The sequence below is a fragment of the Pristis pectinata genome, chromosome 10 (genome assembly GCF_009764475.1).
Source record: "Pristis pectinata isolate sPriPec2 chromosome 10, sPriPec2.1.pri, whole genome shotgun sequence".
NCBI lineage: Eukaryota > Metazoa > Chordata > Chondrichthyes > Rhinopristiformes > Pristidae > Pristis > Pristis pectinata.
In genome coordinates, this window is record NC_067414.1 from 60,911,947 (window position 1) to 60,933,648 (window position 21,702).

The 21,702-nt window shown below is 40.7% G+C and overlaps 1 protein-coding gene across 3 annotated transcripts in view; it reads right to left on the reverse strand.

Moving 5' to 3' along the window:
• Nucleotides 1-21,702, reverse strand: part of otofa (otoferlin a) — a 283,609-nt gene that overhangs the window by 159,913 nt on the left and 101,994 nt on the right. For all 3 annotated transcript variants that reach the window (XM_052024320.1, XM_052024318.1, XM_052024321.1), the window contains exon 4: nt 20,835-20,934. In XM_052024320.1, the coding sequence (XP_051880280.1) occupies nt 20,835-20,934 (100 nt within the window). The remainder of the gene's footprint in view (nt 1-20,834; nt 20,935-21,702) is intronic.

Genomic DNA, 21,702 nt, shown 5'->3' on the forward strand with positions numbered 1-21,702 from the left:
CCTGCATTTTTGGAAGCCAAGGTGCCCTCCAGATGTGTGGGAAATCACCAGTGAGAACAGGTGGCCAGGGAGGTTACTTCTAGGAGCGCTTCTCCCACGACCTGCTCTCAGTTCTAATACATGAGATCTTGTAGCCATAATATTCAGAGAGCTGATAAGGATGCTGGGAAGAAAGAGAATATCATGGAGGCTATATTTTAAAAAGCCAGATAGCTAAATGAATAGTTTGCGCTAAATATTGCCTGCTGATTAGCAACTGACAGACATGGAATTGTTTCTTGTCATCAGGTGGGAGGCTGCACCAAACATATACTGCACAGATGCAGTGAGAAGAAAATTATTGACGAGAGATACAGGGACATGCAGATTTATCTGACAATGAGGGGAAAACATTTTATTCACATTATTTAGGTCATTTTAAAGTGAAATTTTAATGTAATTTTACAGGAGAAGCATGGCATTTTGTAGTTGAAATTGAACAGTAATCTAGTGCCTTCAGGGCAGACGTTAATGTAAACTGGTGGCTAATCTCTTTTGGTCTTGGAGGAAAGAGAAGAGTTCTGGTTGGGCTTGCCTGGAATACATTGATGCTGTTAAACAGTGCTGGTGCTTTCCAGTTAGCATTGCAATCGATTGATAGGGTTTAGCATCTGTTTAGGTGTTGGTAACTATTGCTTTAATATCCATGTGTATTTATTCTATGTGGACAAATGAAACTAACCATTCTTAACCATATTATCGGAATAAATTACTGATCCATCAGAAGGGCGAAGAGCAAACCTTATACAGTACAGAGAAGTTAACATGTGGTCAAGTCCATTTACAAGCAACTTTCCAACTACTCTTACACAATGGCACATGCGCCTTCAAAATTCACATAACAATCCCTATCAATCAATAAGTTTTATGCCTCCAATAAACATGAATAAATTTATTGCTCATACACACATATCACATCTTACTTGCTCTTCCAGCTAATCAATCATGGCAGATCATTCACACAAATTGCAACACATTCCTCCTTTTTGTCAGAGGTTGTGGTAGGCAGCAGAGTCCTTACCATGCACACAGACATGGAGGACTGAGGAAATAGTACAATGAGGGAAGCTGCACACCGCATGCTCCCATAACCAACAATGCGATGATGACTAGATAATCTGAGTAGGTTTTGAGCAAGGGATAATTTTTGGCTAGGATCCCAGTTATAATCCTCTGCTCTTCTTTGAACTAGTGTCAGAAGAGCTTTTACATTTATCCCTGTAATTAAAGCTCTGGTATTTGCTATCCAAGCTCAGACTGTTGGCCTCCTGGCTCTGGGTTCCAATATTGGAAAGGATTTGAGGGTGCAATAGTTCTCAAGCAAACAATGAGGTTTACTGATACCCAATCCCAGGATAGTGGTTATGGCTCCAATGGGTATGAATCTGCTGTACTCTTTCAGTGAACTTCCACCTCTGCCACTCCTGCAGTTCCATCATATTTCCCCATCACCCAACTAAGCCACATTACCACCATTCATGACAAAAGCATATATTTTAGGTCCAGAGCTACTCACAATTATCTTTTGTTACTGTTTGCAACCTCCTCCCTTGGAGGAGAGCAACCATCAACCAGCTTGGTGGTGGCCATGAAGAACACTGCTTAGAATTAGTAGGGCAGTCTAAAGGATGTGGAGATAAGGCATGGAGGGAACAAAAACGTCAACAATTGGAGTCAATGGGTCAATGGTATGGTATTGAGTGGTGAATCCAGATACTGGTGGATAGGGTTGGCATTAAAGATTCTTGCTTAGTCTAAAAGTAATTCAGGCTCCTTCTATCTTTATGCAGTCTTTCAAATAAAAACAAGTAGTGATCATTCTTTAATGGAGTGAATTGCAGTGAATTGCCCTTTCATCCCTGACTAGTGGCTCGTGGATGGTAGAATGGCCTTGTAAAGTGAGGACTTGAGTTCCTCGCTGCAGCACAACAGTCTTCAACATGCTCATGCACCACTGCAGTCAAGTGACTGGTCTCCTACAATTTCTGGTCAGTGATGATCCCCGCAAAGTTGTTATTCAAGAAATGGGCAGTGGTAATGCTCTTGAACTTCAAACTGAAATGATGCAATTTCCTGTTGATGGAAGTGGCCAATGATAGGCACTTTTCTTTCAGAAGGTTAATTGCTGCCCATCCCAAATGGAAATATTACCAAGATTTCATACCATTTTGTTAGTCTTCACCCAGTGGAATGAGGTTCTCATCTGAACTCTATCATATAAAGGAAACCAGGATGGCATATGCTGATGCAGAGGGGTCACCCATCAGCTTCTTCCTCCCACACTTCTCTTGCAGCTGTGCAGAAGGTAAGGGTTGTGCTCCCATCATGGCAAGGTTAGGACAAGGGCTGTGGTCCCATGACAGTAAGGAGCAGGAATAGGCTGGTCAGCCCCTTAAGCTTGCTCTATTGTTTAATAAAATCTTAGCCTCAACACAGTTTTCCCTTTCTCTCCCTAGACGCTTTAACTTCCTCGTAGTTCAGATGTCTATCATTGTCCTCCTCCACAGTTTATTGGGGATCAGATTTCCAAAGACTTATGGCCTTCTGAGAGAAGAAATTCTTGTTCACCATTGCCTGAAATCTGCAATCCCTTACTTTGAAACTATGCCTCCTAGTTCTAGGTACCAATGGAAATATCTCAGCATCCATTCTGTCAACCTCCTTTGAATAGTGCATGTTTCAATATGGTTACCTCTCAGATTGCTATACTCCAATGACTAAACCCAACCTGCTCAATATATTTAAGAAAGAGATGAATAGATTTCTCTACACAAAAGGCATCAAGTGTTATGGGGGAGAACAGAAAAATGGTATTGGTTTAGAGGATCATATTGGATGGTGGACCAGCTTTGAAAGTCAAATGCCATACTCCTGCTCCAGCTTTCCTACATTTCTAACTGTTCTTCATAGCTGGGGACTTCAACCAGGACAACTTCAAGAGTGTGCTACCAAAATACTATCAGCACATCTCTTGTCCCACCAGGGTCCCAAACACGTTTGACCACTGCTACACAACCTGCCTGCCGATCCATCCTCTGCCTGCACTTTGGTAAATCAGACCATCAGGCTGTGCTCCTTCACCCTGCATACAAACAGAAACTGAAGTGTGAGGATCCAGTACAGAAAGTCATACAGTGCTGGCCTGAGGAAGCAGCTGAGCTTCTATGCGACTGCTTTGAGTCAGTAGACTGGTCCATATTTAAGGACTCAGTGGCCAATCTAAATGAGTATGTTACCACCATCACAGACTTCATTCGGCAAGTGTGTAGAGGACTACGTACTAAAGAGGTTAATCTGGGTGTTCCCCAACTGGAAACCATGGATGAACTGAGAGATCCACTCCCGACTGAAGTCCAGATCAGTGGCATTCAAATCGGGTGACCCTGATATATATAGGAAATCAAGGTATGACCTTCATAAAGCTATTAGGGATGCCAAGAGACAATACCAGACCAAAATAGAGTCTCAGATCAGCTGACAGTTGTGGTAAGGCTTGCATGCTATAACAGGCTACAAAACGAAGTTGGGCAGCATCGCTGACAACAGCACATCCCTCCCTATGTGTTCAATGCATTCTATGCACATTTTGAACAGAAGGACAATGAAATGACACCACCTGCCCCGACTGCCTCCGACGCACCTGTACCCACAGTCACCTCTGCAGATGTCAAATCAGCTTTCCTGAGAATGAACCTGCGGAAAGTGTCTGGCCCAGATGGGAGTCCTTGGCTCTGTCCTCAGAACCTGTGTGGATTAGCTGATGGGAGTACCTTCAGACATTTTGAACCTCTCCCTACTCCAATGTGAGGTTTCCTCCTGCTTTAAGAAGACCATTATCATCCTGGTGCCAAAGGAAAATAAGGTAACGTGCCTTAATGACTACTGTCCAGTGGTTCTGATATCCACCAAAATGAAGTGCTTCCAGACGCTGGTCATACCATGCATCAACTCCAGCCTCCCATACAACCTCGAACCACTGCAAATTCGCCTACTGCCATAACAGGTCCACAGCGGATGCCATCTTCCTGGCCCTACACTCCTCTGGAACATCGAGGTAACAAAGACACCTACGTCAGAATCCTATTTGTTGACTATAGCTCCACCTTCAAATCACTCCCTACTCCATATACACTCGCGACTGCATGGCCAGATTCTGCTCTAGCTCCATCTACAAGTTCACAGATAAAACCATCGTAGTGGGCCGGATCTCAAACAACGATGAAATGGAATACAGGCAGGAGATGGAGAGCCTAGTGGTATGGTGTCAAGACAACAACCTTTCCCTGAATGTCAGCAGAACAGAAGAACTGGTTATTACCTTCAGGAAGTGGGATGGAGCAGACACCCCTGTCTGTATCAATGGTGCTGAGGTGAAGATGGTTGACAGCTTCAAGTTCCTAGGTGTAAATTTCACCAATAGCTTGTCCTGGTCCAACCACATAGATGCTATGGCCAAGAAGGCACGCCAGCATCTCTACTTCCTCAGAAAGTTAAAGAAATTTGACATATCCCCATTGACATTCATCAATTTTTATAGATGTACCATAGGAAGTATCCTATCTGGACGTATTACAGCTTGGTATGCTGTGCTCAACTGTTCTGCCCAAAATCACAAGAAATTGCAGAGTTGTGGACACAGTTCAGTCCAACACAAAAACCAGCCTCCCCTCCATGGACTCTGTCTACACTTCCTGCTACCTCAGAAAAGCAGCCAAAATAATCAAAGACCCCTCCCACCCTGGATATTCTCTCTTCTCCCCCCTTCCATCAGGCATACAAAAAACTTAAGAACACACACCACCAGGCTCAAGGACAGATTCTATCCCACTGCAATAAGACTCTTGAATGGACCTCTTGCACAATAGAGATGAAGTCTTGACCTCTCAATCTACCTCATTGTGGCCCTTGCACCTTATTTGTCGACCTGCAGTGCACTTTCTCTGTAAAGGTAACTGTAACGCTATATTCTGCATTCTGTTATTGCATTTCCCTTTGTACTACCTCAATGTACTTACGTTTTGGAATAATCTGTATGGATGGCATGCAAAGTCTTTCACTGTATCTCAATAAATTTGACAATAATAAACCAATTACCATCCACTTGTTCATTACAGGAAACAACCTACGGAACCTTTCCTACACTGCTTCCAGTGCAAGCATATCCTTGCCTAAAAATGGAGAACAAAACTATGCTGCATTACAGGCATGGTCGTAACAGTCCCCTGTAAAGTTGCATCATAATTTCCCTATTTATATACTACATTTCCCTTGCAAAAAACTAACATTGTATTAGCCTTCCCAAATATGCTCTCCTTCCTGCTAACTTTCTGAGACCCAAAGATTCCATAGTACTACAGCACTACAACATTATAGTAAGGTTAGGACAAGGGTTGAGTTCCCATTAGAGGAAGGTAGGAATAAGGACTGCGCTCTTATTACAGTAAAGTAGGATGAGGGCAGGACCCCCCATAATAGTAAAGCTATGACAAACACTTTTGGCAAGATTTGAACAAGGGCTTTGCTCCTGTTTCGTGAAGGTTGTGATGAGGGCTGTGTTCTTTTACAACAAAGTTAGAACAAAGGCATTGTTTCTATTACAGTAAAGTCCTGAGTGATGCAACAGATGACATAGTGGAGACTGTCTGTGGAGAATTTTGCACGGTATCCAGGATAGTTCAGAGAACAGGACCTCATCTTCTGCGCCCCATAGGCATTATATTCTGTGCTTCTCATGCCCAGTGCCAGGCACAACAAACTGCCCCTGAATGAAAGAGAAATGGGAGCTTCCCAAAGGTGTATTGACCATATGGGATGGACTCTGTCTTGCTATGTGTGAAGAAATTTGCTTGGTTATCTCAACAGAGAGTGACTATTTGAGTTAATTGCGTGCAGGCAAAGCATATTCATAATGAGAGACATTGTCATGCAATGCATGTGTTCTAAGTATAAAGTTCAATTTTAAGGTTGTTGATTACACTTACAACAAGTACATTATTTTTCCAATGAATGTTAGTGAGGCAAAATATTATGAGTTGTTATCAGAAGCATTTAAAATTTTTAATTTAGCTTTGTTTTGGTGAGAGTTTATATATTTTGGATTCAATCAACTTTCATCTATTGCACCAGTGTTGTTATGGCAACACATTTGCTACTGTCTTTTCTTCATTGTGAGTACTATTTGTTCACTCAAAGGATTAAGTTTAATCTGGGATATATCTGGAAAGCATTGCAGAGTAGGAAATTAATGTGATGCATTGCTTATATTTGTATGGAGTATTGATTTCCCAGGAAATCATTGTGATTAGTATTATTGATATAATGCACAGCAAGGATATATGTTGAATAAATGAATGCATGCATAAAAGGAATAATACGTTCAAGAACAGTAGCTTTGAGCTTGCATTTTGTGATAGGGTAATGGAAGATGATGCAAGTCTGCTCTAAGGAATTAGGTGCTGAGCAGCTTTCTGAAAGCAGGCATGCCTCTTGATTCACAGAATCATTACAGCACAGGAAAAGGCCACTTGGCTTGTTAGGACTCTGCCAGCTCTTTTAGAACAATCCACTCTGCAATTTGCCATTTCTTTCCTGCACCCTCCATAGGACCTAAATATCCTTTATAAAATGCAGTGGCTCGATTTCGACTCAGTTTTTTAGTTGTAGACCAACCAGTTTTATCCAAAAGTTCAACATAATCTCCTTGCTTTGGTGCTCTGTGTCTACTTATGATGCCCAGTGTTTACAAACTATTTTGCGTCTTCCACATCACCTTTAGTTTTATGCACATACATGCCCAGTTCCTTCAGTTCATGCATTTTCTTTAAAACCGTAGCATTTAGTCTGAATTGTCCTTATTATTCCTGCCAAAATGCATCATTTGACATTTCTCTGCATTAAATGTCAACTACCACTCTTCTGCCATTAATTCAGCCTATTTACATCCAGTTGCTGTTTATTACCATTCTCCACCCTATTTACTACATTACTAATCTCTGCATTATCTGCTCATTTGGAAAATTTGCAACCTTTGCAACCTTTCCCTCAATGTCAATGAAACAAAAGAGCTTGTCATTGACTTCAAGAAGGGGGGGGGGGGCAGTGCACATGCTCCTGTCGACATCAATGGTGCTGAGATCGAGAGGGTTGAGAGCTTCAAGTTACTAGGAATGAATATCACCAATAGCCTGTCCTGGTCCAACCACGCAGACACCACAGCCAGGAAAGCTCACCAGCTCCTTTACTTCCTCAGGAGGCTAAAGAAATTTGGTATGTCCCCAAATTTTTTAATCAATGTTCCATAGAAAGCATCCTATCTGGATGCATTACAGGTTGGTATGGCAACTGCTCTGCCTGGGACCACAAGAAACTGCAGAGAGTTGTGGACACAGCTCAGCATGGGAACCAGCCTCTCCTCCGTGGACTCTGTCTATAACTTCTCGCTGCCTCGGTAAAGCAGCCAACATAATCAAAGATCCCACCCACCAAGGACATTCTCTCTTCTCCCCTCTCCAGTTGGGCAGAAGAAAACAAAGATTGAAAGCACATACCACCAGGCTCACGGACAGCTTCTGTCCCGCTATTATAAGACTATTGAACTGTTCCCCAGTATGATAATATGGATTCTTGACCTCACAATCTACCTTGTTATGACCTTACACCTTATTGTCTACCTGCACTGCACTTTCTCTGTAGCTGTTACACTTTGTTCTGCATTCTGTTATTGGTTTACCTTGTACTACCTAAATACATTGTGTAATGAATTGATCTGTATGAACGGTATGCAAGACACATTTTTCACTGTACCTCAGTACATGTGACGATTATAAACCAATTCCAATTTTAATTTGCACACTTATATCGATGTCAATATATAACAAAAATAGTAGTGATTCTAGCACCAATCCGTGGGAAACACCAAAATCCTTCAGTCTGAAAACAACTTCTGTTTACCATCACTGAACCAATTCCTTATCCATGCTTTCAATGATTATTTTTTTTTAAAATGGGCTTTAGTTTTACTTACCAGCCTTTTATGCGGAACTTAAAAGTCATGTATACAACTCCTGTTGTATTACCCTCATCAACCCTTTCTATTATCTTGTCAGAAACTCAACTTGATTAGTCATTGCACCTTTTCATTGCATCTGTGCCAAATGACAATAAGCTTGACTATGACAAACATGATTTGCCATTAGCAAACCAATGCTGGCTGTCCAGAGAGTTGTGAACGCAGCTCAGCACATCACAGAAGCCAGTCTCCCCTCCATGGACTCTGTTTACATTTCTCGCTGCCTCAGTAAAGCAGTCAGCATAATCAAAGACCCCACCCACCCTAGACATTCTCTCTTCTCCCCCTTCCCACTGGGCAGAAGATATAAAAACCTGAAAGCATGTACCACCAGGCTCAAGGACAGTTTCTATCCTGCAGTTATAAGACTATTGAACGGTTCCCTAATATGATAAGACCTCACAATCTACCTTGTTAATGACCTTGCACCTTATTGTCTACCTGCACTGCACTTTCTCTGTAACTGTAACACTTTATTCTTCACTCCTTTATTATTTTACCTTGTACTACCTCAAATGCACTGTTGTAATGAATTGATCTGTATGAATGGTATGCAAGACAAGTTTTTCACTGTATTGCGGTACATGTTACAATAATAAACTAATTTACTAACTTAACTTACCAATTTACTTTATCAATTCACTCTTCTCCTATTAACTTTCACCTGAATTATAGTTTCTAAAAGTTGTCGGATTTATCCTTACAGACCTTTTTGGACAATGGTGTTACATTTTCATCATTGGTGAATCTAGACAGGATCCTAGAAATATAGCAAATTCTTCTGAAATTTCCTGACCCACTTCTCTCAGCAGCCTATAACACATCTTGTTAGGATTGATGGCGCTCACCATCATAGCTAGACTTCCGAGACCTACTCCACACCAATTTTCCTTTTATTCATGATCCATACTATTTATTCTTTTAAACTGCATCCCGTTTCCTTTGTATAGATACAAAGTATTCAGTAAATATCTTGTGCAGAGATTACTGTCATTCCACCCTTTTTTAAATGACCTAGTTACTATTAATTTGCCATTTGAAAGCTTCTGGGTTCTATTTTATGGTAGCTGTCAGTCTGTTCTGATTCTCTCCTTTGCCCTTCTTATTTTCTTTCTCTCTTCCTCTGTTTTACTAAAAGTGTATGTATCTACCATTTCATTTAATATTAAATTAAAGCAGAAATTTCAAACACATTTCCTTGAATTTCACTGTAAATTATATCCTCTTGACATTATATTCAGGCAATCCCCATGTTTGGGGGGGGGGGTTGTAGTCCTAGAAAATGGTCCTTTTCATGATTTTCCACAACACAAAGCCGCATCAACTGCACATGCATCAAGAATGCAAATTGCAAAAAAAAATGTTTATTTATTTACTTTTTTTCACATAAATTTCATGAGTGATTTATTATTCCGTATCCCAAATTTTTTGGTGGTGAGTTACGTGTTCTATAAAGGTGAACTTCCATAATCCAAATTGCTGTTGTGCGGGGGCTCCTGTATTCTAAAGTAATTTTACAATATCTGAAATTTGTGTATTTTTATTTGCGACTGGTATGATTTGGCAGCATTGATAATTTTTGAGTATCAGCATACTTTTCCTTTTTCCTAGTTCAAATACATTCTAATATGGGATGTAATTTACAGACATGCATAATGAAAAATGTTAATATTTTAATACTTCATAGTATATGATATATGTGACACTGGTTTGAAAATGGGAGTCTCCTTGCAATTTGGGTCAGCAGATATAGGAAAGCTGGATGTATGCAAGTATAGAAATGGAGAGGGGAGTGTTGAGACAGAGGCTGGTAGGCTATAATTGGAAAGAGATAAGGCGGGGTGGGTGGGGGGGGAGGAAGGAACTGGGTGGGAGAGGGTCAAGATAGAGGCTGATAGAGGTGATTAGTGGAATGATGGGCAGATAGAACCAAACTGGGGAAGGTAATTGGGGGGGGGGTTGGATAGGTGAATAAAAGGAATGAAGAACATGGGTAGACTGGTGGGAGTGGGAAAGGAACTCTGGAAGAGTCGTTTATCTGAAATTGGAAAATTTAGTGTTCAGACCATTGGGTTGTAGGTTATCCAAGCAGAATATGAGGTATTGTTCTTTAAAAAGAAACCAGTTGAAAGAGAAAATTTAACCAGAACTGTTTGAATTTGGATCATGTATTGTTAGAATAAAATCTGACTAACCTCAAGACTGAAAGCCGTGTACTAGATGACATTTAAATTAATATATATTGTACATTAGGTTAATTGTTCAACCTTTTTGTAAAAATGCTCTGGTCTTTTTATAAGATAAGGTAAGTGGTGGGAATTGAACCCGGGTCTCTGGCGCTGTAATAGTGTTATGCTAACTGCTACACTACCGTGCCACCCAGGTAGGCTTTATTTAAACTAATGAAATGTACACCATTACTACATTTGTTCAATATACAAAATATAACAATTAATTGACTACTATAATCTATTTATATTTGTGCTAAAATAATGCAGTTACTAAGATAAAAATTGAAAGATTTGATCTCCAGCAGTAGGCTTCTGCAAATTGATCATCCATGTCCCAGCTGAACAGCAGAAGAATCATGACTTAATGTTCTAATTTGAAGTGTTGTTCCAGTTGCTCCCAATATTTCAAGGATCAACAAACACCTGCGTTTGCATTCAGTAGTGAAAAGATGGATAGAGGCGTTTAAGAGGCTCTTAGATAGGCACATAAAATTGCAGAGAATAAAGGGATATGGACATTGCATAGGCAGAAGGGATTAGTTTAGTTCAACATTTAATTACTAATTTAATTAGCTTGGCACAACATTGTGGGCTGAAGGGCCTGCTCCTGTGCTGTACTGTTCTATGTTCGATGTTCTTTCTCTCTTTATATGTGGTCCAGTTTTTGTATATTATCAATCTGATGCCTGTTATTTGCTTAATTCTGTGCTTTATCTGACCAGTTTTCTCTTTAGTCATCCAGGTGACCCTATTCTTCCCTTGTGGGAACATACTCCATTCAAACCTTAATTATTTTATTCATTGTTTTACTTTCGCTTTTCACATGCATAATGTAGAATTTTGTGTCTTTAAAATAATGTGCAATTAGTACATCAATGCTTAACATATTTTAATGACATTTCTTGTTTGCCACTTGAACAGTCATTAGCTAGGAATTTTGAAACCTTAGCTACCTGAAACGTGAAATGATCTCCATTTACAGCTGTAAATAGTTCTGCTCTATAGAAAAAATACCCAGCCTTTAACAACCTTGAAATACAAAGACTAATGATCTTCCCATAATAGAAAGATCCTCAGTGCTTTAGACTGCTTTTACACAATGTTATTTGCAGAGGACATTTCACTTAATAGAGCATACAAAGGCATGCTCCACATCGCACAATGGATTAGACAGGAATATTCCATTCCAGATGAAAAACACTATGATGCTGGAGGAACTCAGCAGGCCAGGCAGCATCCGTGGAGAAAAACAGGCAGTCAATGTTTCGGGTCAGGACCCTTCTTCAGGACTGAAGATTGGAAAAGGGGAAGCCCAATATATATGATATAGGAGGGAAAAGCAGAGCAGAGCAAACCAAAGCAGAGACTCAACAAGTTTGTGTCTATAGAATGGCGGTGGGCATGGGGTGGGAGGTTGATGGGTGGTGGCGCAGTGAGCACAGGTGGCAGGTGTGATCAACCACGATTTTTTTTAATACATTTCTTCAAATAACATAGAAGAAGACTATTTCGGCCCACTTAGTCTTTGTTGGTTCACAGAGCAATCCATTTCCCATAAATTTTCCCTGCAAACTATTCTCCCCATATTCCCATCAACTCCCCACCCCCAGATTCTACAGCCACCTGCAAGACTGCTCAATGGCAAGGAGAAGCAATTTACTGCAGTCAATTAACCTACCAACCGGCATATCTTTGGGATGTGGGAGGAACCAAAGCATGCAGGGGAAAACCCACACGGTCACCAGGAGAACATACAGACAACACCAGAGGTCAGGATTGAAGCCGAGTGCTGGAGCTGTGAGGCAGCAGCTCTCCTAGTTATGCCAATGTGACACCCAAAATCTGGCTCAATGATTGCAGCTGAGAAGTGCTGCATTATTCATGGTAAGACTGACACATTCGACAGTCCAGCAGACTGGGAAACATTCCAGATGAAACAATTACAATAATGATTATGTTCTCAATAGATCATTGGATGTGTTGAATGGACTACGCCAAGTTACGAGTTAACACATAACAGAAAATCTATTAATATTGCCTGGCTTTGTATCTCAGACTTGACATTGTCATTGGCCCAGATGTTTCCAAACCTTCAGATAAAGGCACCCCCAGCATGAGTAAAAGCTCTGGAAAATACAAGCAAATTCCATTTGGTACAAGAGATGAATATGTTCCTGCATGCTGTGGGTAAGTGAATAAGTGCAGCAATGGTAACACCTTCATCAGCTTGGGTCACTTGACCACAATAAGTAGTCCGGGTGAGAAAACCTTTTATCATCATCAGGACAAGCATCCTGCTCCATTGTGCCAATTCAGAATAGCTCCATGCTTTCACTGTGACTAAACAGGACACTTGGTGCTGATCTGCAAAGGCAGACAAAGCACAAGTACAGAATATGTTAGTCGCCATGAATTCAGACAGCAAGGAGACTTGTAAACTCAGGATGTTCTACACACCATCAAGGTAAATGAGGAATGGACACTTAACAGCATTTATATTACAGGTAGTCGCCAAAAGGCAAAGGGCAGCAATTTAAAAACCTTCATGAAGGTGAATGGTAATTATTTCAGCAGAATTCTGGAAACCAACAACAATATAGAGGAGATACTGAAGTCTCTGGGCCAGATGATGTACATGGTTTTTCAGAGTTTTCAAGGAGTCACATTGCAAACTGTACTGTGCAACTCTCTATGAAGATTAGGTGCCAATAGTCAAACTTGATTAGAATCAGTTTTCATGCAGTGCATTAAATTGAAACAAGCTTAATTAATACTGCACCAACACCCAGTTAGATAAAGCCAGCCATATTAATGGAAGACAGAGATGAAGATGAGCCATTGTAAGCTTGAAAGGAAGCATAACAGGAGCAGTGATTCACGCCAAATGGAAGCCTAGCAGTCATCCTTTTCCACAGAAATACAAAGGAAAGAAGTTTGAGGAGCGGAAGGCAGCATCGAATGCCTTCACAACAGGGAGCCAACAGTTGTTGATGTATGAATTGGATATAACAAGACATTTAATTAAAAAGAGCACTAAGAATCAATGGGAACACATTACTGGAGCATACAGTTGAATTTGACAAAACATGCAACAAGGAAAGCAACATGGTAACAAAAGGCAAAGGAACTGAAGAACTTTGTTGGTCAAGAACCTTCCATTAACAATAACACAATATAGTCTCCAGGTAAATTTCCAAAATATTAACAGCATCAGAGTTCCTGTCTGTTTTACTGACTTAGGAACATAAAACATAGGGCATTTTGAAGCTGCACTGCAGAAAAAACATTAGATCAGAAACAGAATCCCAAGATCGAGAGTTGGCCCATTGTTTTTAATTTCACCGGCAACAAGTGCCCACTTAAGGCAACATGGGGTCCAAAAGGACACAGGTCCAATACTCAATGTTAACTAATCTTGTACATTCCGTTAATGAAACGTTGTGGGTCAAAACACCAAGAAAAGCTGGCAAACACAAAACATCTGTCCAATTTCAAACCATGAAGGCAACCACTGATAGCCAAATTGACAATAGGACGATGGATCTAACTAAACTGCAGCTAAATGTGATCTATCGGTAAGACTACCCAAACTTTAGGGAAAACTGTTAAAGAAACTGTGAGCACCAGACGCAAGCAAGACTAAAGTATCAAATGGTAGACAGTTGAGAGCACCTAGAACAGTATAGGCATCCCCACAAGCCCATATCATCCTTCCAGAAACTGTTAGGCTGTGGATGAGGGGAAGACAAATGCCTTTTCTTGACTTCTGTAGTTGAAGATTGAATACCACTGTTGAGTGTGACAATGACCATGAAATTCTTGGTAAATTTAGACAAAGGGTATTATTTAAAAGAAGAAAAAGATAAGGAAACGATGAGTTCAGTCATGATTCCCCAAATGTGCTCAAAGGGATTATTATTGTAGAACATGAGGAAATACCAAGAGAAATTCTGGTGAACCTTGAAGGAATGATCAGTTCACAACCAAAGCAGTCTCAAGTCGGAGAGATTGAGAAGACCTTTGACACAGTCAAATCTGTAAATAATGCTCTTGTACCATTTCTTTTAATAGAGGGAGCAGAGTTATATATTTAGTGCTGGTGATAAAAGGCTTTAAATGTGCTACTTCATTATGTAGAGGGTCATGTGATCAACTGCTCACTGGTTGCAGCAATTATCTGTGGAAGCCTGGATGGTACTTGGAGCACACAGACAAGTTGTGCTGCAGCTCTCGAGTCTATACAGCTTCACACCCACAAGGTGACACAAAGAATCCAGGGACTACACCAGCCAATGCTGGAGCAGTGGTTGATCATTTAAAATAGACAAGTCTGTATTTAAATTTGGAACAGCACCTGATTTCTGTTGGTAACTGAAGTTATACTGTCTGCTGGGATCATCACTTTGAATACACTTAATTGGCTCAGAAATTAGAACACACAACACCCCTTTTTTTGGACAAATAAGTGTTGCTGATGGGTCTATGTCGCTTGTTGTGTACACAACAGGGAAGTTTTTATGTGCTGAATTGAAATAAATGTAAACAATGCTGGAAAAACTCAATAGATCCAACAGCATCTATGAAGAGAGAAATAGTTCAAATCCAAATGCAATAAGAACTTGATAATACCCAGGTGTCGGCTAATGTGTGGCAAGTAGCATTTGTAGCACACAAATGCCAGGCAATTACAATATCCAACAAGAGAAAAGCCACCTATCAGCCCGTGACATGCAATAGCATTACCGCTGAATACCCCACTATCAATATTCTAGGGTTTACCGTTGACCAGAAACTTAACTGAGTAGCCATGTACCCAATGTGGCTACATGAGAAGGTCAGAGGCTAGGAATCCTTTGCTGAGTAACTCACCTCTTAATTCCCCAAAGCCTGTCCACCATCCACAAGGCTCCAGTCAGGAGTGTAATGGAAAACTGTCCACTTGACTGGATGAGTGCTGCTTCAACAACACTCAAGAAGCTCAACACCATGCAGGACATAACAGCCCACTTGATAGGCACCCCATCCACAAGCATTCACTCACTCCACCACTGATACACAGTTTGTACCATGTACAGGATGCACAGCAGAAACTCACCAAGACTCTTTAGCACTTTCCAAACCCACAACCTCTACCAGGTGGAAGGATAAGAGTCACAAAAGCATGGGAACACCACGACATGGAAGTTGCCCTCCAAGCCACACACCATCCTGACCTGGATATATATTGCCATTCCTTCATCATTGCTGGGTCAAAATCCTGGAACTCCCTCTCCAACAGCATTATGGGTATACCCACACCTCAAGGACTGCAGCAGTTCAAGAAGGCAGCTCACCACCACCTTCTCATGGGCAATTAGGGATGGGCAATTAAATGCTGACTCATCTTGTGAAGCCTACATCCTTGAATGAATAAATAAAAGTTAACATTTCAGGTCAATGGCCTTTCATCAGAATGCTTTTTGTTAAGTTGGTTGGGATCCTCCACCAAGAATATACGTCAGAACCTGCATGTCCCATTTCCAATGCAAATCTAGGGTTTAACCAGAATCTGACTTTGCTGGGTTTCTGTCTCATGTTTCAGGCTTATTTTCCAAAATGATTGACAAATGCAAGGTGTGTTCCTTGGTCCTGACAAAGCCAAACCATTGCAAGGAGGCAGCTGAAAACTATTCAGAGATGGTAAATCTAAGAAAAAAGTAACCTGCCTTAGCCTTCAGGGGGAGAAGTCTTCCAGACATAGACAATCTGTCATATGTTAAACACATCCCAATCTCCTCCCCTTCCCAGTCTTATATTTTCACCTGTTGACAATATTCCAGTGTTTTGTTCTCTTCACCACGTGTGCTGCCTCCTGGCATGCATTAGTCTACCCCGCAATTCCGCAACATTACAAAGGGTTAGGATTTAAGGACTGAGGAACCATAAAGGAAAGTTGATGACTGAAAATGCCTTTAGTAAAGCCTCAAAGTTAATCTTGTTATGTTTGTTCCCCAGATTTAGTGAGAGACAAGTGGAACCTGAAAGCCATGAGTAAACTGAAGGGAAACCAAAGTGGCATAATTACAAGGGGATGGAAGCAGAATGATACTTCCTGGAATTTACATAACTACATTGTTATTAAAGTGTGTAGGGTTGATGTAGCTTTGAATATTTTATAAGGTAAATGTATTTCCTGCAATTGTAAATATTTAACAAAGGGGTAGAAATTTGCAGCTACATTAAAATTATCTCTTTGCTGGGACAGGATGTGGGTGTGGAGGTCCCAGAGAGATTGGGCGTTTGAGAGGAACCTGACTTTATTGGGTTTCTGTCTCATGAATGCAGGCAAGTTCCACTGTTGGACATGCGTCCCTATCTGCCTCCTTGTCTTGCAGAGGGTTGTGTCTTGTGGATCAGAGACTTCCTTGGGAGTGATCTACAAGGCAGCAGTGATTATTGCCCTCGTATATGGTCCAAGATATGTATAGCCACATCAAAACACTGGGGCGGTACTACAAATACAGTCTCCACAAAATTCTCCAAATCCATTGTCAGAACGAGCAAACCAACATCGATTTTATTCCCCTGGCGAACAATCCCAGTAGAGAAGCCCCAATTACACTTAACCAGCTTTGAAGGAAGGGCCACATCGTCCTTATGACTGTCATTAGACCTAAATCATGCACTCTACTTTGAGGTCTATGGCAAAAGATTTCCAGGAGGACAAAAAGAAATGCATCCCTCAAAAATTGTGACAATCTCACTGACAAGTAATGGTTACTATTAAAGAAACAATGCATAGGTTGCAAAATAACATTTATTTAGGCACAAAAACCCAACAAAAAATGAATCATCTGTGGCTGATGGGAGAAATTAAAAATTATTTAAATCCAGAGTTTTCAGAAGTAGCAATAGGCCTGAGGATTGGAAGCATTTTAGAACTCAGCAAAGGAGGACCAAGAAATTGTTAAAGTAAGGCAAGATAGAAAAGGAGAGCAGACTGATAAAAAGTAAAAGCTTCCATAGGTACGTAAAAAGGGAAAAGATCCATGATGGAAAACATGGGCCCCTTACAGAGTTATAATAGGGGAATAATGAAATGGTAGAGGAATTAAATAATTACTTTGTATGTGTCTTTATGGAAGGAGACACATAAAATCTGTCAGATGGATGAGAGAACAAATGGTCTTGTGAGAATGAGAAACTGAAGGAAATACAAATTATTTACAAAGTAGTCCTAGAGATGTTGGTGAGCTTGAAAGCTGATAAATTGCAAGAACCCAATGATTTACATCCTGGAGTTTTGAAAGACATTGCTATAGAAATGGTGAACGCTCCGTTTATCATCTTCCAAAGGTCTATAGATTCTGAAATTATTCTTGTAGGTTGGAGAGTAGCAAATGTGACCCCACTATTTAAGAATTTAAGGAGAGTGAAAACAGAGAAGCACCTACCTTTTAGCCTAACATCAGTGGTAGAGGAAATGCTGGAATTTATAATGAAGGTTGCAATAGCAAACAGTATAGTAGCACTGAGCAGCATTAACATGGATTTATGAAAGGAAAGTCATGTTTGACTAATCTGCTGAAGTTCTTTGAAGACGTGACTCAAAAGAGAAAAAGGGGAACCAGTAGATGTGGTGCATTTGAAGTTGTAGTTGTTTAACAAGGTCTCATACTGAAAGTTGATTAGTGTGGTCAGAGCACATGGAATTGGGGGAAATGTACTGGCATGAATTGAGAATTGGCTATCAGAGAGAGAGTAAAGTGTCAGAATAATTGGATTTATCCCAGGCTGAGGCTGTGACGAGTGGGGTACCACAGAGATTAGTGCTTACTTCACCACTGTAAACAATCTATATCATTGATTTGTCTGAGGGGACCAAATCTCATATTTCCAAGTGTGCTGACAATATTAAACTCAGTAGGGTTGTGAGTATGGAGCAGGATGTAAAGGGGGCTTCAAGGATAGATGGGCTAGCTGTGTGAATGGGTGAGAACATGGCAATGGAATATAATGTGGAAACATTTGAGATGAACTACTTCAGTGTACATAAATGGAAATGGAGAATTTAGTAAATGGTGGCATACTGGGTTGTGTTGATGTTCAAAGGAACCTGGGTGTGCTCATATCCAAGTCTCCGAGGCCAGAAGTAGGCGCAGCAAGCAGGCACATGGCAATGTTTATGAAAATGTTTGAAGACTGGAGTAAGGAGGCCTTACTGCAAGTCTATAGTGCCTTAGTGAGATTGCATTTGGACTATCATGTACACTTTTGGCCTCCTTACCTGCCGTACAGGGAGTTCAATGAAGATTCACTAGACTGTTTCCAGGGATTGTTGATTTGTTATTAGAGGAGAGACTGAGCAGAATAGGTTGTATTCTCTAAAATTTAGAAGAATAAGAGATTTCATCAAAACTTACAAAATTCTTGAAGGATTTGACAGGCTAGATGCAGGGAGGATGTTTGCCCTGGTTATGGAGTATAGGAACAGGGGACACAGTTTCAAAATGAAAGGTAGGTTGTTTAGGATTGAGATAAGGAGAAATTTCTTCACAGAGCACAATGAAGCTTTGGAATTCTCTAAACACAAGGGCTGTGGAAGCTCAGTTGTCATATTCATTCAAAACACAAGCTGATATATTTCTGGGTGTTAAAGGAATCAGGGGATGGGGAAGGTGTTGGAAAATGACACTCAATTAGATGATCTGAAAGAATGGTGTACCAGGCTCAAAGGGCCAATGGCTCACTTCTACTTCTTATGTTTTGGTCCTCCAATGACTTGTGGGAAACTCTGGCCCATAAACACTTAAAATGGACAAGGAGCATCTGAGAGGATACTTAGTACCTGGAGTCTCTTTGGAAGCTTGAGGAGGCAAAATGAAAAAGGCAGGAGGAATACAAAATACCCAATAGATTGCCTGAAGAAGGAGCAGGTGAAAGATGTATGCTCACATAAACGAGAGTCATTCTGGGTTGCCAGTGGGGTTCAGCAGGATGAAAGTAAATGGCTTCCCTGGAATATCATTGAAAGGAACTCCAGCTGAACTCTTCAGTCTGGCTCGACTGTGGTTCACTCTCAGAGAGTGACGCTGGTTAACTGAGATAGGGACGAAATTTGGTAGATAATTACTTGCAGCTCTTTGGTGAAAGAAATTCTAGTCCTATCTGAAATCTTTTACATTTTATACGCAGATCTTTTCTTCAGTGATTATTCTTCAAAATGGAGTCAAGTCAGGTTTAGTTCATGAGTAATTCTGCTTAACATAGAGGTCTAAGTCATTGCAGATTAAGATGTTGGGCAAAAACTACTGGCTATCATCATTTCTAAACAGAGTCACTAGTGTTCAGCTGTTTACGATGAAACAAGTCCTGGACTTATGTAAACACACAGTAAGGCCAGCACTTAATGAGTGAAGGATGACCTTCCATTTGCTACTATGCTCCACCCCTGGACTTTGCATGGAATCCAGTGGTGAAGTGGTCTTGCTGGATTATGTTGAAGAATTACCACTCAGATGTTATGCCACACAGGATCAGAGATGCCATTCACTTGAATGGGGACTTCTGGCAAGTGGAATAAGGAAGGTAAGAGTTTTTATTAATTACCTTAGTTTAATATTTCTCAATACATGATAAATGATTTTAAAATTTTAATGAACTTTGCTTTTTTAAAATTTCTAAATTTTTACTTCTTAAACAGTTTTAATAATGTTTAAATCGCTGTTAAACATTTAAAACCTGTTAAATTCTTTGACCAATTTTGACAGGGGGCAAACCTAGGTTTGCCTTGTGACAGAGGATTCAAAGCTTCTCAGTACTGAGGCCTCACTGTATCTCAGTAGATGTCTCCCAGATCCTGGGACCCAGCTGAATTTCACCTGCGCATCTGTACCAGATGAGTACAGGCATGGGAAAAGTGTAGGTAGTGAGTCCGGGCAGCATGCGAGATAGAGCATGATTTGGGCCTTTGCACTGCAGTGAGAATGTTTGACAGTTGCAACTGCATAGTGCTAGCAATGCTACAATAAGGCTGCAAGTTTTAAACAGAGGCTACAAGCAGAAGAGGGAAGGATCACATCCTGGGGACTGTGAACTAGAAAGCAGAAGATAGCCTTTATGAATTGAAGAGTAAGGCTTTCAAGGACTGGAAGCCTGAGTAATGAGAGAGCTGTGTTCAGAAACAACCAAAACTAATCTTTCAACATAAGTTTTCATGATCTTTCATTAGATCATGGTCCCTCATTCACTGCAAAGCTAAAAATCAATAAAGATGGGATGAGGGTGGCTGGGAGGACAAGGTTATTGGGGGTGGAGGTGGAAGGCTGTGGATGTTTTTTTTATGTATGCTCCTGTGCCAATAGTTCCAACATGAGTCTTAACCCATCATCTCAGTTAGATCTCCAAGTCAATTTTCCTACTTCGGAACATACTTTTCATTCTGTTTGCACTACTGAAATGCAGGGTGAGATAAGATGAGAAGAGAAAAATATCGAGAAAGATGTCCAGAAACTTACTCTGATGGAGCTGTTGTTGTCATCTATTAATGTGTCTGACACTTCCAGCTGTCCTTCCTCCACCACTTTTTGTAATACCATCCCAAAAGTCCCAATTAGCCTGCAAGTAATAAAAAGGAACGTCAGCATTTCCTGAATCCAAGTGGTACCAATGGATAAACACAGATTATGTCATGCAGTCATCATATAGTTTCAAAAATAAGTCAACTTATAGTTTGCTCCACATGACCTATAACAGAACTCTTTAGAAAAACCAGACAATAGATACATTAAGCAAACTAACAAGTCATTAGAGAGATACAGCATGGATACCAGACCTTTGGCGCACTGAGTCCGTACCAACCATCAAGCACCCATTGATAGTAATCTTATCCAAAAATCATTTTATTCTCCCCACGTTCTCATCAACTCCTTCCAGATTCCACCACTCATCTGCACAGTAGGGGCAATATACAGTGGTCAATTAACCTACCAACCCTCGGAAATTTGGGATGTGGGAGGAAACCAAAGCACCTGGAGAAAACCCATGAGGTCACGGGACATTGTGGAAACTCCACATAGACAGCAGGACTGAACTTGGTATCTGGAGCTGTGAAGTGACAACTCTACTACTTGAGCCTCTGTACTGCCCCAAATTACTTTGTACATGTTTGGAACTCTCTTCTGCAATTGATGCTGGGTCATTTATTAACTTTATACCTGAGAGTGATAGATTTTTAATAATCAGGCCAGAGCGTTCAGTACAAATAGGGAAACCAGGGTTTGTTTGCTCATCTGACTGTACCAATAAGTTACTTTCACTCCTGAATATAATACATAGCAACAGGAATGAGCTGGATTTTGTAGGGAAGTGGGAAGTTTTGCTTGC